General features: G+C 49.2%; 1 protein-coding gene across 2 annotated transcripts in view; it reads left to right on the plus strand.

Annotated features, from left to right (window-relative positions):
• Nucleotides 1-18,138, plus strand: part of SHARPIN (SHANK associated RH domain interactor) — a 1,065,128-nt gene that overhangs the window by 584,770 nt on the left and 462,220 nt on the right. For both annotated transcript variants that reach the window (XM_069621811.1, XM_069621812.1), the window contains exon 7: nucleotides 10,503-10,657. In XM_069621811.1, the coding sequence (XP_069477912.1) occupies nucleotides 10,503-10,657 (155 nt within the window). The remainder of the gene's footprint in view (nucleotides 1-10,502; nucleotides 10,658-18,138) is intronic.

Raw genomic sequence — 18,138 nt, forward strand, 5'->3', positions numbered from 1 at the left:
GGTATACCTCATCATCCAGGCATGGATGGCTACCCATGGTCTTTGCCTGGATGAAGATAAAACAGAGCTCATTATCTTGTGTACCACTACTTATCTCAAAAAATGAGGCCCTGAATACACTGCTTTTATAATTGACAGCAGCCCTATCAAAGTAGCCACTTAAGACTCTCGGTTTGTACCTTGACTCCAGGCTTTCCTACACTAAAAAAGTTAATGCCTTGGCCTCCACCACTGCTTACATTTGTAAACTTATCAGAACTGGCAAACTCTTCCTCTCCAACAATAGTCGCATCACCCTGGCCAGAACCCTCATGTCCAGATTTGATTACTGTAACACCCTTTATATTGGCTCCAATTGTAACACCCTTTATATTGGCTCCAATAAATATACCATCATGAAAATCCAAACTCTCCAAAATAACGCTCTTACAGCAGCCTTAAGCATAGCCAAGAGAGAACATATCTCTGAGATCAGACGACAAAATAACTGGCTCTCTACTTATGACAAAATTCAACAAAAAAATTGCTTCTCACTTATAAATCACTGAACAATGCTGCTCCTAGCTATTGTGCTGAAAGATTCCATAGGACTTCCTCTAGACCATCCAGACAAATCGACACCAACTGCCTCACCATCGCCAGGTTTAAATCATCCAAGGTGGCGTGTGGGGGTAGTTTCTCTGTGAAAGCGGCCCAACAATGGACTTCCCTGCCACCCTCACTCCGAGCTGATCAATCATATCAGAGCTTTAGACACAGTTGTATCAACTGGCTTAAGACTTACTAGCTACTGGCACCACCTGCACAGCAATATACACCTGTTAGTGCTTTACTATGGTCCTACTATGGCTGCTCATATGTAACTGCTGACTGCTGATATGTATCTGTTGCCTTACTATGATATGATTCTGTTGCCTTACTCTGTGTAATCTCGGCTGCTCCTAGGCTCATCTAGACTGAGCGTTCTTTATGTTCACTCCATGTCGCGTAAGGATCTGCAACTCTTGATATGTAACTATTGCTCTGTGTACTTAGTCCTGTAACTAAGTTTTTGAACCTTCCTGTAATGTCTGCGCCCTGCTACCTTCGGGTTTGGCGCGCAATACAAATCAATAAACAGTCTCTTGGGTTCCACATCTCCAAACACCTCTCCTTCACATAGCTAAGAAAACTCAGACAGCTTGGTATCAGCACTCCTTCCTGTGGAAAGTCAAGCCCCCCCGCCCCCACCGGACAGATTTAGATCCACCTTTCAAGCACTGCTCCTATCCCACCTGGATGGGGGCAATGCACTCCTCGAAGGCCCCCTGTCATCCTCCCTTGTGCCACTGAGAAGTACCCTACATGCAACGCCATGCCTCATCAAGGGTTTACGCAGAAACAACCACATCACCCGGCCCTCATCGACTTTCACTAGCTCTCACCGCACACACAAATTACCTTCAATTCTTACTGCATGATTTATAAGGCAGTCACCCTCAACTTGCCCAGCTATCTCGCGCACTACCAGAAGCCAGGACACCTGCAGACTTGAAATCCACTGATGCGAATAGGAAAGACCAGAAAACAAGCAGTCTCTGCCTATGCCCCAAGATAATGCAACCTCCTCCCTCGTTCCTACAAGTCAGAAAAGAACTCAAGACCCACCTCTTTAAGGAGTCTCTCCTCCTCAACACACAGGCCATCATGTTGCCCCCGTGCCACCTGACTTGCTAGACCTTGTCCGCCTCCCTCTCTGTCACAGAGTAGAGATGTACAAGCTGCACCCCTCTGTGTCCCTCTGTATCTTACCTCCCCCCACCCCCTGCTGTATATCTGTTCTGAGTGCTGTTATGCATCTGTACTGGTGTCTACCTTTGCAAAGTGCTCCATTGCTTCTCGATGCTCGGTCAGCGCTCAATAATAAAAATAATAAAAGTACTGCATGCAGTGAACCCATCAAGCAGGCCGTTACTCTATCAGCAACACACGTTTTTTTGTTCCAGAGCCAGCTAAATTAAAGCATGGAAGTTCTCGCACATTTCTGCTCAAGACAGAGCTCTCCAAAGTGTGCAAGTTGCTACAACTACTTTGCTGTCCGAGTGGCATGTGGAACAGGCGGGCTGCTTGGCCTCGACAAAGTTGATTCAGACTTCAATTCAGGTCGGTTGCTAAGCATCATACTCTCGGAGCCTTGCTGATAGCTGGAAAAAAAATGCTCACTTTAGAACCAGCAGGATGGCTGCAGCTGTCATGTTCTGAAGCATGACAGCTGCAGCCATCCACTTGTCCAGAGGACAACATTATTTTAAAAGCTTGTTGTCCTTGATATTAAACAGTATGCCCAGGGCATCAGGAGTGAAGGTTTGCGCAACACTGGGTCCTCTTCTCAGTGGAGAGCAGTTGCTACAGGCAACAAAGAATCTGCCCGTTGTTGGGCTTCCCAAGCGACTGTCCGATGCAGAGATGAAGCCACTTCAGTGGCTCCTCATGCCCAGGTTGCTCCAGGTATACTTCTGAGATCCACTAATGGAAGGGGCAGCAGTGCAGGACACGATACTGGTTGGGGGATGGGGGGGGGATTGGAGTGAGTGGAGGCACTGATAAAAAAATATTTTTTTAAAGTTTATTGAATATGCAGAGGTACCCCCTGCAGCGGCCATCCTCTCCCACTTCCATTCCAACCCGTTTCAGGCACACAATTCACTGACCAGCAATGCATGGCACTATCACGTGATCGTGCCGTATCTTATTTAGGAGTTTCTGCCCTCCGAGGGAAGGGAGCTGGCCGAGAATCAAGAAAAAGGGGACACTGTGTCCCTGTGACTTTCCACTAAAGGTGGTTTGTGTTGCATGATATAAATGCAGGAAAAGGTAGGAGAAATAAATCTCTCACAGACTGACCACCTTAGGAACTAACCAGTGCCCCCCAAAGCATGTGGTTTGAGCAGGCAAGCGAGGTTAAAATGACCTCACTTACCTGAAAAGCAGTCAGAATACCAAGCCATTCATTGACATACAGTGGTTTGTAAAAGGGGAACATTTCCCTACTAATCTGGTATTAGTTTGCTGACATCTTTGCCTGACCGTGGAAGATTTTACAATTGTTATATACCTTGTACCATGGTATTCTATTTCTCTCAATCTTATATGCAGAAAGTTCATGCGTTTTCATTTCTTCTTCCTCTTCACCCTCCAGTTCATGGATCCCTTATTGTTTGTGATGGGGTCATTTGTTTGTTTATTTTGGTTTATTTGATCTTATTTTATTGCGTATAGTGCAAACCTAGCTCAAGAGCATTGGAGCACTTTACATCGAAAGAGGGCAGCGCTGGCCTTGGCATTTTATACAGTAGTGCAGTACTTTTGGTGAAGCAAGGGAGTTATTTTTATTAGTCCGGCAGATATTGTTCAAAGAGGCACTATTTTAGTGTTTTGCCGAATTGGAGGATGGTGGGGCAATGTTCAGCATTTGCTCGGAAAGAGTTCCAGATGGTTGGGGCGTTGCAGGTAGATGACAGATTTCGAGTATTCTCTTTACAGGCTAGCTCAGTCTCCAATCACTTGATAGTTTTGCTATGTGAGGTGCAAGAGCCTCCAGAGGTGTGGAGTTTAGCTACCAAGTCTGTTGGTGTTCCGTTTCAGATTGCTTTGTAGGTGACACTTGGCAGTTTTAAATGACGCTAGTGGACAGGTGAGCCAGTGATGCTTGTGTAGTGTCTGAGACATATGATCGAATTAGCGGGCACTTGGGCGGATGTGGGGCGGGGAGGGGGTTGCGCTCCTTGAAGGCCAGTAAGGACGATGTATCCCACTTCAATGTGTGAGATCATGAGGGGTTGGACCACTATGTGGGTGTCGTGTGAGAGGGACTAATGCCTTTTGAAAACTATTGAAAGTCTGTGTTCCTTACAGCTGTTATGAGTGCTAAGAGAAGCCATGTTAGCGTCCCACTTCCCTGTATCTGTCCTGAGGACAAGCTCGTCTCAATTCATTTTCTATCAATTTCTGTGTGCCCTCTGATTTTCACCAGAAGAAAATGATCATAGTTTCTACATCTTGCAGAATTATTTGTATGCTTTTAGGGGTCCTTGACCTTTATAGCCAAAGAATTATCCGGTTTCCTGTCTGTACTGCACAAAGTCGGTTATATACTTTTAATGAATTGAAGTAATTTATGGTGACCGTGACAAGAGGAAGCGGAGTTTCAAGACTAGTCGCTTTGTTCCCTGTATTCCCAAGTGCTATGCAACCTCCATTCTCTTTATGGGGTTCATGGGTTGCATAGTAGGGACTCTGATGGCCTTTCAGGGGCAAGGCCACCATGTAAGCAAAGCCATACACATTTTACAGTAAGTATTCTGTGGACTAGTTTGGCCACCCCTTTCTGTGAAAAATCAAACTGTTTTACTGTTGCTGCTCTGCTGCCACTTCCTGCTACATGCTGCCACTTCCTGGGTGGTACATGGTCAGAGACTGGGCAATTCTGCAGGACCGCCCAAAGCGAGGCAGGGTAACTGCTGGTACCATCTGGCAGGCCCAGGAGAGGGGCAGCCCCTTCCCCCAAGACTGACCCTCTCCTCAGCACACACAGACACGCAGTCTCTCCCACTACAAAGCAAAGGAAGGGTGAGGTGTGAACAATCGCCTCGCCCTTCCTCAAAGCAACAGGGTGCTAAGCACCCAGAGGAAATCAGCAGTTGGGCAGGAAGGAGTACAAAGACCTTGTACCCCTCCCCGCCCCCCCTCGGGAGGTGCGTGGGCAGACAGTCGGCTACAGCCGGCCTGGAGGCTGGGCCAGCCCCCACAGCAACACAACAAAGACCCAGGGCTACCCATGGTTCTTAAATAAGAGCTACACAGCTCACAGAAAAATACAAACTGTTTGTGGACCCTGACCGGGGACCCAAACAGTCAGGAGGTTCGCTGTTCACTCAGCGGCCTCCACTCTTTCTTCTTTTCTTTCTTTTAACTCTTTGGTGAAGTTTGCTTTTAAGTAAGCATCTTCACGTGGTTTCCCCTACCTTGGCCCCTTTTTTGTTTCCAAGTTCGCTGCTCCTGCGGCGTCTTTTCCGCCTTGAACACGACCCTATTCAAAATATTCAAACGCCAAGAAAGCGGGAAGCAGACTCTCAAAAGGAGCCTTCCAGCCGGAGCACGCGGAAACCAGAGTACAGACATTTTCGAACAAGCAGACCGAGTAAACCAAACAGAGCAGCCCAAACAGTTGCGTGGCAACAGGCAGCAGGCCGACAGCTCCACGGGAACAGCAAACATTCCATTAAGAAGCAAGCCAACACTGAACAACGTTCCAGACTTTTCACACGGGGTTTGTACAAAATGAAGGTTAAATAGATACATTGTTTGAAACACGTTACTTTACTGAACGGTACGAACGCAGGAGTTTTGTCCATTTTAAAACAAAACAGAGTGGGACTTTTGTCAAACCGCGATAAAGCCGGTTTTATGCAGTTTAGACAGTCATTAGAGGCGCAGTGCCAGGCGCGGCAACAACAGGCATCAGGCCGGTCGTTTCTCTTAAAGTAAGCACTCCATTTGAAAACAAGCCAACATGGAGCAACGTGCAGACATTGACCACGCGTGTTTACAGATACACGATAAGGGATACAATGGGTGAAACACATACTTTGCTAGACTCATAAAACGCAGGGGGGTTTCCTTCAAAACACTATGTTTGAGTAAACAAGCTGCATTTGTAAACGTTTTTAGTCCATTTCTGACACAAAGTTATACCGTGCTCAGTTATAGGCAATTTCAAACGAGCAAAAGACAAATATTGCAGAGCCATGGGTCACACATCAGAGAGGATATCAGGCATGCTCAGTACAAGGGCAAATTAAAGTTTTATTATGGCATGCATTTTGCAAAAATATACTGTGCGTAGATACAATGCAATTTCAAATAAACAAAGTACAAATATTTGCAGTTTCACAAGTACCACATCAATGGGGAGATCAGTCATGGGCAGACAAAGGTTGAGTGGAGGTATAAATCTCAGAACTCGATGCCAGCCAATGTTGCACATGATCAAAATACAACCCAAAACAGGGGACAATCAAAATTCGAGTTTCACTGCAATAGGCAGCCTAAAGTAGAAAAGTCTTTTGGCTCCCAAACGAAAACCGCAGGAAACCATAAGCAGGAGGCCTACAACCCACCATGATAAGCAGTACCACATATTGAAACACGGGGGTAGAAAGCAATCGGTCAGAATACAAATCCCCGGGCAGGCTATGTCAGCAAGCCTGCATAACAGCACAATTTGTGTGCCCCATCGCACTACGCAATGCAGCAAGTCATTAAGAAGTTTAATACTTCTGAGTTCAGGGAGGAAAGCAACAAGCCATAGAATGTTGCTTTGAACAAAAGCGTATTTTCGGTCCCTAGCAAAAACAACACAGTTTGCGAATTAAAGAACACATGCCCCCACAAGCATAAATGGGGTCATCCATAGCATGTTTAGCTCCCCATTGTTGAAACACAAGCAGAAAAACCAAGGACGCATCACTTAGAGAATAAAGGGAAACATCTACCCATCTCTCTCAGAAATTAAACACAGCAAAAGCTCCAAATAACACCCTGATACGGGGTGCAGCATATCAGTTACCATAGTGTGACAAACATATTCCTGATTTCCGAACCGATAACACAGTGAGTAGAGCGCTCAGGGATAGCAGTACAGAACCTGTTGGCTACAGTTTCCAACCCTGGCATGATGCAATAAATACAAATATTGTTAGTAGTAGCTGTGGCCCCTACCATAGCTGAGCAGGCTGATGAGGGGTAACCATTCACAAAAAACAGTCTCCCTAGTTTTTATACGGGGAAAAAATAGCAGCAACAGTCCCCAGGTACGGAGTAGCGCACAAACTACACCACAAAGGAGGGCAACACCGACTACAGTGCGCCCCATTTGAGAAGCTGGAAGCATGACCAGTAGCGGCAAACCAAACCTTCACCCAAAAGCACCAGGGGACTGCCCAAGAACGCAACAGTTAGACCAGGGGTCGACCAGTAACAACATACAGGTGGCAAGCCACCCCGCAGACAAAAGGAAAACAAAATGGCAGAGGAAGTGCATATCTGATATTCAAACCAAGAATAATCACACACGTATTAAGTTTTCTTGCACAAGCACTACAAATCGGTGTAAGCAGCCATGAGACAAGTTTATAGATGCAACCCAGTACCCTGACCCTGAGCTTTGAACAGGCCACCCAACAAATAAGGGTAGACCATGCACCGCGCCCAACAAGCCAAAATTACCACAAACATGGCAGTTTCTGAATGGACAAATCAATGCACCACAAGCAGCACATAAGGCCCAAGCCTCCCTCATAACACTGGATGTTTGAGGGTAATGCAAGGGACAAAAACAATACTTTTGGACCTCAGGAACAAATTGGGAAACCACCTGTACAAAAACCAGCGTAAACATGCACATTTTTGTACACCCGGACAGAGCATACTGATGCAGTTGAAGCCGGGCAGAGGCAACACACAAGCCAATGCGTATCGGCATCAGCCTGAAACAAAGGCCATAAAAAAGAGAACCCTTTGAAAGGGATCTCCCAACTACAAGCAGCTATACAAAAAACGGAGCTTGCCAAACAGTTCTGTGTATGCAGAATAAACACAGAACCCTGAAACTGGGTTCAAAACAACGCACAACTAAGGAAAACCTGTACTCTGGGGACCCAGTTGCAACAACACTACTGAGGTAGTGCAACAGAACCAGACCACAGGCACGGAAGGGGGCGACGACAATACAGCAAAAGAGCACGGAAGCATTCAGGACATTAAGGGCTAGTAGGAAGGAGCCAGGTCATGAAGGGGCGATGATACCAAAGTCACCACTGCAAGGTAAGTACCCCCACAGGGCACCATAAAACTCATGATTCCACACACCCACCGTTGGTCACCCAACCAGCCAGGGTCCCAAAGAAACACACACGCAGGTACAGAAGCCGGCACTACAAACAGATTAAAAAACTAAAACAAACAGCAAAAGCAGGACAGACAACCAAACAGTCGCATCAAGCAGAGCGTTTTCCAGTTTACAACCTGCACCAGATGGTGGTTCCACAGCCCAACAGCCTTCATAAATCGAGATTTATGCGCTCATTGGCTAAACCGCACAGAAAGACAGAGCCGGGCCCTTTAGCACAACCATCAGAGCCCTCCCTCCAACCCGGCCCAAGCCAGCCACATATTTTTTTCCTCAGCCTCCCACCCCCCACAAGGGCAAAAAACCCAACGCCATAATTCAAGGGTAATAACTAATACACATAATCAAGTGAGATCCCGAAGAATCACAACAAATCCCAGAAACCAAGGCGCCATTAAAGAAGAAATGTTCCAGAACATCAGAACCCTTCACAACTTGAAGTTAATGCACAAGTAGATGAACAGCTTCCCCAGCGGTTTGAGGTGTTATAAGCAGGAGAAGAAACAACAACACAGATGACCGGACGATCGAGCACAAACCAGGGCCCAGAATAAATGCCCAGGCTTGCCGCCAGGCCAGCCAAGGCAACAGATAGAGGATAATTCCCAAAACTTGGCCAACACCCTCCAAAACGGTAAAGCTAGTCAGATAGTGCAGCAAGTAGAACGCTCACGTTGACATCCGGGCAGAGCTTGCAGATGCAGTTTCGAACCCGGGCAGGGCCGAACTCAGCCTTGCATTCCTCCAAAGCCAATGAATGAGCACCCCACACCATCGAAAATTAGCAGCGCCCAGATGCCCGAGGAACCGCAGCGGCATATCAATAACAAAAACAAAACATACAATGCATGTGCTTCAAGAACAGAATAGAGAAGGAAAACAAATGAGGTAGCAGAACATACAAGAGAATAAGGTGTATGTTTTAGGTCACAAGGAAAGACCATTAACGAGGCTAAAAAACCAACAACCAAAGGCGGGGGGCCTGAAAACTGCAAGTAACACTGAACCCAAAAAACGGGTTCTACAAAAATAAGCAGTGGGGTAAACACCAGACGCACAACATGCCGACCACCGGGGCTAAGGCCAACGTGCTACAATTAGCACAGAACCCAAAAACAGGTTAAATGAAATCAGGATGCAGTAGGGAAAAAACACCACACCGCACAACAGGCCAACCCAGTTGGCCAGGGCCAGTGTGCTATAAACAGCACCGAACCTGAAAACCTGTCCCAACATAGTGCAGAAGAAACACCACACAGCACAAAACGCCCGAGGGCGGGGCCAGACTGCTAAAAGTAATACGAACCAGGAAACGGATCCAACGAAATTAATACGCAGCGGGGGAAAAGCTCCACACAGCACAATACAAGGGGCCAACAGACGCCAGAGGGCAAGGGCTGGGAGCTACAATGTAGCCCGGAACTTAAAGGCAGGTACAAAACAACCTTTTGGCTAGCAAACAAGTGCATAACAGGGGGGACCGTCTTTTGGAATGCCTGGGAAATTTCACAATGGTTACCGAACCCAGGGGCACAAGGGGGGTTACCCACCCATATAAGATTAAAGTTGCCTTGGTCGTTGGAAACATGGCTAGGGTCCAACTTGAACATACTCCTAGGTCGCACCTCCCCTTTTCCAAATCCATCCAGGCGGACAAAACACCACACAGCGCCGACAACCAGGCCAACACCGCAAACGCCGGGGCCAGCAGCACCAAACTAGCAGATTAAATTAAACGGTTTGGAACTACGAGCAAACCCTGGAAATCGGGGGAACCAAGCAGGGCTCCCCGGGAACATGCACAAAACACTAGCATAAATTGAGGAATCAAAGTACAAAGCAAATCACAGCGTATGGGCCAGAAAGCCCCCCCAAACATGGCTATATACACGAGTCTGCACCAGGCACAACCAAAGAATAGCCTAAACCAAGGGGAACAGACAAGGCAGCTAGGAAGAAACGAACAACTTTTGGGGGAAACCTGGACAGCCGGTAACCCATCCAGGTTGTGGCGGCACGGGCCAGAGGGGTAACCTCAGGACCCGGTTCCCAAAAGTATGATATCAGGATATGCTATTGTGATTGTTTCCATAACCATATCTGTAACAATAAAGTCCTACGGCCTTTTATTGCCAACACTTGACAAACGTGTTGTCTAACCTTTCTCTGGGGAGGGAAAGGGTTCCGGCAGCTCACAACCACCGTACGAAAAGCACTAAGGTAAGTTGCGTGAATATGGGTCCAGCAGTTACTTACCATGAGACGAGTGTATGCAATGGAAGTGCGCTTTACTCGGATATGTTGAGCTTGTGCAAGTAGTAAAGTCTCCTTAGAGATTAGGACATTTAAATAAGTAAGTAGTTTGTTCATTGACGATTTTAGCATATATATTTGTTTCTTCCTTATGAATACTGATTTGCCAGAAATGCATATCTTTGCAGTTAGGTTCTCTGTCCTGGTTGAACAGTGATTTGTTTCCTGTTGGCTCCTAAGAGAATAATGGTGTTAAGTTTACAATTACTCAACAAACGCTGTTTTCTTTGAACTCTTCTAGCTTCTGCCAGGAAGGGGAGTGATGGCAGTAGGCAGGCAGATGTGAACATCACCCGTTTGCTAAACCTGGACCGGCTATCGTTGAACAGTGCTTTACCAAAACCTAACCACTTCAGACCACCTCATGTCGCAGACCCATTGCCATTCCCTGCACAGGTAAATATTTTCTCTAAGGGCAAGACATGTTGGATTGGGAATAATGAAATACAAGTATACATAAGAAACACCATTGTGAGAACTCGGTGAAGCTTTATCTTGCTTGTTTAAACATTACACTTGAGCCGATTGTGTGGTGATAGGTTACGTTTACTGAAGACACTTTGATGTGTTGTTAGACTGATTAATATGCTTAATTTAGAATAATCCTTTGTCTTCAAACTGTAATCTGAGTTGCTGCTTATTAATTCTGTTCCTTATAGGTTAATTCCATGGGGAATTTTCTTTTTTATTAATGTGGGTATTGTGACTGGACTGATTTTTGCAGTAAATAGTTGGCATCCAATTTCCTCGCAACTTTATTTCCATGAAAGTGGCACCAGCCATGGGTCTATGTCCGAATGCCATTTACAAAAGGCTGAACCTGCGGATTGCAGATCAAAAGGCCACATTCTGCAGTTTCCGCCATTTATAAACGGCCCTCTCCTGGTTTTCTTTGTGGGGGGCAGGGGAGCTTGTTACTCCCCCAACTGTCCTCCACCCCACTTACCTGTTCTGTGCTCAGTATGGCTGCCTCCTTCCTCCTGCAGTCTGGATACCGTGACCACGGAAGCTCGACGCACAGCACATTGCACTTTGATGCTCAAACTTTTGTGCCGCCAGGCATGGGCGGCGAGAGCGTACCATAGTCGGCCTATGCTGGACTATACACCCATTGTCCTGCAGCGCTCCATGGACGCCTTATGTATTTGTCTGCCAATAACATGCTGATAAATTACAAGAAAACTAAAATATGGCAATGGATTTACAGTCAAGTGGTAGCACAGGTTTCAAATGGCGCATTGGAGCAAAGCTCCTGTAGAAAGTGAAGACCTATGCCCAGGGGTCCCCATAACCACCCACCCTAACCTTTTATTAAATTTACATTACCCAGAAAGTCTGTAATTTGCCAGTTTATCAGGAAGGCCGTACTGAATGTTGAGGGCTTCATTGAGATGTATAAAATCACTATTATCCCTGCAATCCTATCTGGCGTAGAAGCGTTGCCATCAAAATATTTCAAATGGCTTGATGTATTTGAGGGTAAATTTGCTGTGCTCAATCCTGGGAGTGCCACAGGCAGTACCTGTTGAGGCGCTCAGGTGCGAGCCGGGTGTGACCTCATTTAAGGCACTTTGGTTACTGCAGCTCAGCAAGCTCCTGGTTAAACTTAGTTGGGCTCGAGCTGTAAATGGTTCCCTGGTGAACTTGATAGTGCTGGCCACCAAAGATAGTCCCCAAAACCTGTTTTACAAGGACTTGGAAACGGTGCAGTCGCAGATTGTCCTCCCATCCCCACGAGCTGAATATTGCAATAATAACCTTGGACTGTTAAAGGTTAAAACAGCTGATTGGCATTGCTCAGCCAATATATGGATAGCCTGATTAATAAAAAGCGCTACACTAAATTCGTCAAACATGGCTTCCCAATCGAAAGCTCTCTATAATACTTATTTAAACCCTGCTCTTCCTTTTATTGAACGATTTATTATTTATGTGCATTTGACCATTTTTCCCACTATTGAATACTATGGAACATGGGCGGTTATCCCCACTGATAATGAGACATGCCGCCCGTGCAGTCAGGAGACAGAGACCAGCAGACATTTGCCTTTGGAGTGCCCTGCCCTAAAAGATCAACATTGCAGACCATACTAGAATTGTGTAACCTGCGCAAATCAACTTTGTTCAGATTAGTTCTGGAACACTATCTACATTGCAGCCTCAGTATTGCTGCAGCATGTGTGTGGAAGGCATGTGAAGGCATGATGAAGTGCGACACACACAACAGACTAAAAATTCAAACAAAAGATATTTATTGACTTAAATGTCAGGAAGGTCAAAGGCCTAACTTGCTCTATGCTAAGGTGGGATTTCCCTACCTGAACAAAACTAAGGAAAGCCTGAATCAAAAAATTCAACTTATGTCTATGTCCAAAGCCTATCCTTTCCCTCACAATTACAATCAACCAATGTGTAGGGGTGTCAAAGCCAACAAAATAGTGTTCACCTCAACGTTCTGAGCTCTCACCAGCTCTCGGCTTTCTTTCATCTCCTCCTTCCCCACGCACAAGAAAGTTCCATTTGATCACCTTTCTTAAGTTCAAAATGTTATAGTTCAAAATCACTCCTGAGATTCCCTTCCCCAAGTTTCCATTAAGTCAGTTCAAAACAAAAGGGGTCTTGAGATTCCGATCTCAAGACAACAGGTGTGGTCCTTTTAGTCTCGGGTTGCCCTTCCCAAAGACTTCAACTTCACCGATTATACTTGCTTTAATCTTCTCCAACAAAAACTCTTAACAAAACTCCAGGTCAACTTTACCCTCCTTCTGGCTTACCTCGTCAGCTCCTCTGCAGTGGTTTCATTAGGTTGTGACTCCAAGTCCTCATGTCACCCTGCAGGGCTCGATGGTATAGGCGCAGTTGTTAGACTGCATTGTCCACCCATTACAGGTCGCGCATCCAGGGCTCGGGACTCCTCAGCTCACACATGCACGTTTCCTGGTACTTGCTCCTATGTACCAAGTCACGCTCCCTTTATTCCTTTGTTTGGTCTCTTGGCTTAGTGGGTATCATTATACATCTCAGGCTTCTCCTTGTTATATGGTAGCAGGGCCACAAGGCTGTCACACACCTCCTGCCAAGCTATGGCCTTGCTGCACTGCATTCACTCGAAATTCCCTTTTTGGCTCTTTAGCCTTCGATATGCTTAATTTCGAAGTTCAAGTTAAATCGCGATGCAACAAGCATTTAATCTTTTTCAATTTTAATTCAGTGTCCCATGTGCACTTATGTTGCTCAATTGTAAGATATCATTCAGTTTGATATTAATATGCACTTATTTGCTGCAAAGTTAAGTCTCTATTTAGTTCGGTATTCAATATGCATATATTGTCTTCACAGGTTTCCATTTAGTTCGGTATTCAATGTGCACCTATTAGCTTCAAAACACAGACCAGTATTCACCTGTGGTCCGATAGGAGCGCCCTGGTGCGTGTACTCTCCCAACACTCACCAGCCTTTTGTTTGCCTCTGCGGTGGTTTCCGCAGCTCCCACTTTGCTTCTGGAGTCAGGAAACCTACTGGCACAAGTCCCGCTCACAGCCGTATGGTTCTCTGCACGCCGGCTCTTCAGTTTGTTTCTGGGCATGTACGCAGTCCTCCCTGCCCGGGCTTCACTTCTGCAGCTCCCAGAGCCCGCTCGTTTTGGGCCCTGCAAGTCCTCCGGGTATGTTGCCGGCATCCTGGTTCTGCTCCTGGTCTCACCATGGCAGCCTCCTCATAAGGGACCTCTGCTCCTCTTGTCTTTGCCCCCTGCCTTGTTGCTCTTGCCTTCTTTTATACACCTGGAACTCCTTGAAGGGCTGCAGGTGAGTGTTTCCAGTTAGCCCTGCCTTACCATAATCAGAGGGACATGTCTGACCCTTTAAGCAGGCATCTCCCTTGTCCCGGTACCAGAGTGGTAAAGAGTGTAGTTTCATTGCTCTTAGTTGCCTCTTCTTTGACCCAATACTGTCAAGTGGCATATGTGGAAAAATAAAGGCTGGCTTATAATTGCCCATGAAGGTTGGGTGGAGGGTTAGGTTGGTCGTCAACGGGAAAGAGCGATACCATGTCTCCCCAAGGACTCCCCGCACCCAATCCTCTAGGACCCTCCACACAGGTGATCCTCCTTCGCATGGTGTGAAAATACCCTCCGGTTTCTCACAGGCGGTGCTGCTGAAATTAGAAAAGTTGTAGCTGTAATGATTTTTTTAATGCTCTTTAGATTAATTGGAACGTGAAACAAGACGGTGTACCACAGGACACATCATAATTGAGATTATGTAACACATTAAATGGGTTAAGAACATTTCTCCAGCATGGGGTCTGGCATGGATTCACATGCTCATGAATATTCCCCGTCGTCAGGCTGGGAATCCTCGGTAAAGAAAAAACCAGTATCAGTTTCGTTTCTGATCTGTCTTTCGTAGTAATAACCAATCACTGGTCTCTGCGTCATACTGACCACAGCCAATGACTGCCCTCTACCTAAGCACCGCCTCTGGCAGCCATCTTCAGATTTTTACCGCACGTTCATGTGTTGGGATCCTCGTGCTATTGCTCTCGAGCGTTAGTGCTTTTTTTCGCGCTTTTTCACAAAAAACTTCGATTCTTTCGGTCAAAAGAGCCTCAAGCTCCACCGATCCTACATCCGATCAACGGGGACCCGTGTCGGATTCATCTGTGCCCCTCAAGGGTGAAGATTTCGTCGAGCTACGCTTCGGAGGACTCCAGAAGCTTCTCAGGCCCGGTCTCGGAGATGGCCCAGGAGAAGGGAAGCTCGACGCCCGGAAAGCTGTTCAGGGCCTGCCCTGGATGCCAGCTGCAGAACGTCTTCAAGGAGGACGAACACTCTTTCTGCCTTTACTGCCTTCATGGGGACAAGACGCACGTGGAGAAGGACTGTGCGTTTTGCGGCAACATGTCGGAACGGACCATGAAGGACCGCCATCAACGTCTCGCCAGCTGGCTGGAGGGTAAGAGCCCGTCTGGCGAGAAGAAGAAGAAATCTGAGCGGTCTTCTAAGACCTTTGAGGGCGCCCCGGCGACGGGGGCCCAACATAAGGCCAAGCACCGCGAGTCCGCTGGCACCGGGAGCGCCGAACGGTCGGGCTCTACGGGCGCCAGGCAGGGCGCACCCTCCCCGGCACCATCAACCACGAGCCAACGCTCTGGGTCGGGTAAGAGGAAGGCCGAGCACCCGGCGAAGCTCCTGGAGAGACCCCGGTCGAGCTCTAAGGCAGAGGAGGAGCGTGGCAGTGCCCCCTCCCTCAAGGATAAGGCGGTGAGCGCACCTAAGGTGGTGAAGGCCTTGATCCATTCGACCAAGCCCTCTATCGAAACGGTCGCGGCGGCCCTGGCCCAGCCTGTGGAGGCTGCACCAGTGGTGGCGGCCTCGGGGCCCAGAATCTCCCTGCCTCCTCGGAGGGAGTCTTCTTTCGTGCCCATCGATAGGACCCCCGTGAAACCCTCCGTGGGGAAGAAGGGGGGGCAGGGCGTCGTCGTAGATTCGGCCTCAACCTCAGAAGAGGAACTGATCGAGGTCTTAAGCCACGGCCTAGGCGTGGAACAAGACCAGCCCGTCGGAATGGGCCCCGACGCAGGCGACGACGACGACATCGTCGAGGATACCGACGGGGCCCCTGCTCGCCCGTCGGATTCCCCTCTGCCAGCGCCGCAAGACAACTCAGCGGCCATTTTGTTGGCTATACAGTCCTTATGCTCCGAGATAAGGACGAGACTTCCGTTACCGACGGAGGAACCTCTCCCGTCGGGGGATCCAGAACCGGGACCTTCTGGTGTTCCCCCTACCAAGAAAAGAAGGATCCATCCACCGCCTCCTTTTCAACCGTCGCGCCCCATCCAGCCCTCCTCCCCGTCCACCCGAGGGGATGATACGGGGACTGACACGGCAGCGACGGGTACGGACGACGAGGCATACGACGAGGATTTTCCGTCGTCGCCTCCCACCAGGGCTTCTCCACCCGACGAGATTGGATCGTTCCACTCAATGATCGCCAGGGCATCCGAGCTTTTCCAACTCTGCCCTGAGGAGAAGAAAAAGGAAGGCTTCCTTTACCAACGGCGCGAGGCCAAGAGGAAGACGGTCCTCGCAGTGCCTCTGTTGGACGACATTTGGGATGAGGGCCTTTCCCTCCTCAAGAACCCTTCCACGACGCCAGCGAAAAGAGACCGGTACGAGAAAAAGTACCGGGTCCCGGACTCGGCCCCCCTATGCCTCCGGGCGCAGCCTACCCCGGACTCCGTCGTCTCCGCGGCAGCCAGGAAGAAAGCGGGGGGGGGTGCGGCCTCCACGTCGACTTCCCCGCCGGACGGCGAGGGAAAGAAATTGGATGCCATGGGACGCAGAGTCATCTCGTCGGCGGCGACGACGATTAAAGCGGCCAATGCCTTGGCTATCGTGGCCCGCTACGACAGGGAACTCTGGTACAAGATAGCTCCCCTGCTGGATTTTCTGCCGGACGACAAGAGGGCGGAGGCCCTTGAGATCCTGCAGGAAGGTGAGGTGGCCTCGGACCACGCCATCACCGTGGCGACGGACATCGCCGACACTGGGTTCCGCCAGATGGGCAACGGCGTTTGCCTTCGACGTCGCGGATGGCTCAAGGCTACGGACTTTCGGCAGGACGTCCAGACCAGGGTCCTGGACATGCCCTTCGACGGGAACAACCTGTTTGGGAAGACAGTGGACGATTCCCTTCAGGCCATCAAGGCGGATACTGAGACGGCCCGGGCCCTTGGGAGTACTGCAGCAACGGCGGACGCCCTTTCGGAGCGGCGGAGGCAAGGGCGCCTCCAAAGGTTCCGGCGGCGGTTTCGCTTCCTACCGTCAAGCGGCCCGCTCGTCGTCGCAAGAGGCCTACAGAGGACGAGGCAAGTCTGGCGGACCCCGCCGTCGTCGCCAAGGAGGCCAAGGCGGCAAGGCCGCGTCCAAGCAGGATTGAACCGGCCGTGGGGTCGGGCCCCCACCGAAGCACCCCGGTGGGAGGCCGGCTGGCGGGCTTCGTCAGCGTGTGGGAGTCCATCTCCACCGACCGTTGGGTGCTGGACGCCCTGGCCCGGGGCCACGCGCTCGAGTTTCAAAGAAGGTGCCCGCGCGTCCCCCCCGTGGCCAGGAAAGAACTTCACGTCCCTCAACTTCTCCTGGAGGTAAAGGCGATGCTCAGAAAGGGCGCCATCGAACTCGTCCCAAAGAGGCTTCGGGGCTCCGGAGTCTACTCGCGTTACTTCCTCGTGAAGAAGAAGACGGGAGGATGGCGCCCCATCCTGGACCTGCGACGCCTGAACAAGTTCATCAAGGCGCAGAAGTTCCGGATGGTCACCCTCCAGCACGTCCTGGGTCAGCTGGAGGAAGGAGACTTCCTATCGTCGTTGGATTTGGAGGATGCCTACTTCCACATTCCCATCCTAAAGGGGCACCGAAAATTCCTCAGATTCGTGGTCCAAGGGCGTCATTACCAGTGCAAAGCCCTTCCCTTCGGACTAGGGTCGGCACCCAGGGTTTTCACCAAATGCCTCGCACCGGTGGCGGCGCAGCTGCGCCGCGAGGGGATTCACGTCTACCCCTACCTGGACGACTGGCTCATCCGCGCCAAGACGAGGGAGCTCGCCGTGGTCCACACGGCAAGGACCGTCCAACTCCTCACGGACCTGGGATTCTCCGTGAACTACGCCAAATCCCACCTGGTGCCCGCGCAAGTCGCACTGTTTCTGGGAGCGAGGCTCGACACAGTGTCCCTTCTGGCCTCCCCGTCGGAGGAGAGGACCAGGACCATCTTGGGCAAGGTGCAACGGATGTTGGTGGCCGACGCGGCCAAGGTGAGGTCCATCAAGTCCCTCCTCGGGATGATGTCTTCCTGCATCTACCTCATTCCCAT

This window comes from Ambystoma mexicanum, chromosome 5q (assembly GCF_040938575.1).
Source record: "Ambystoma mexicanum isolate Mex_15411 chromosome 5q, UKY_AmexF1_1, whole genome shotgun sequence".
NCBI lineage: Eukaryota > Metazoa > Chordata > Amphibia > Caudata > Ambystomatidae > Ambystoma > Ambystoma mexicanum.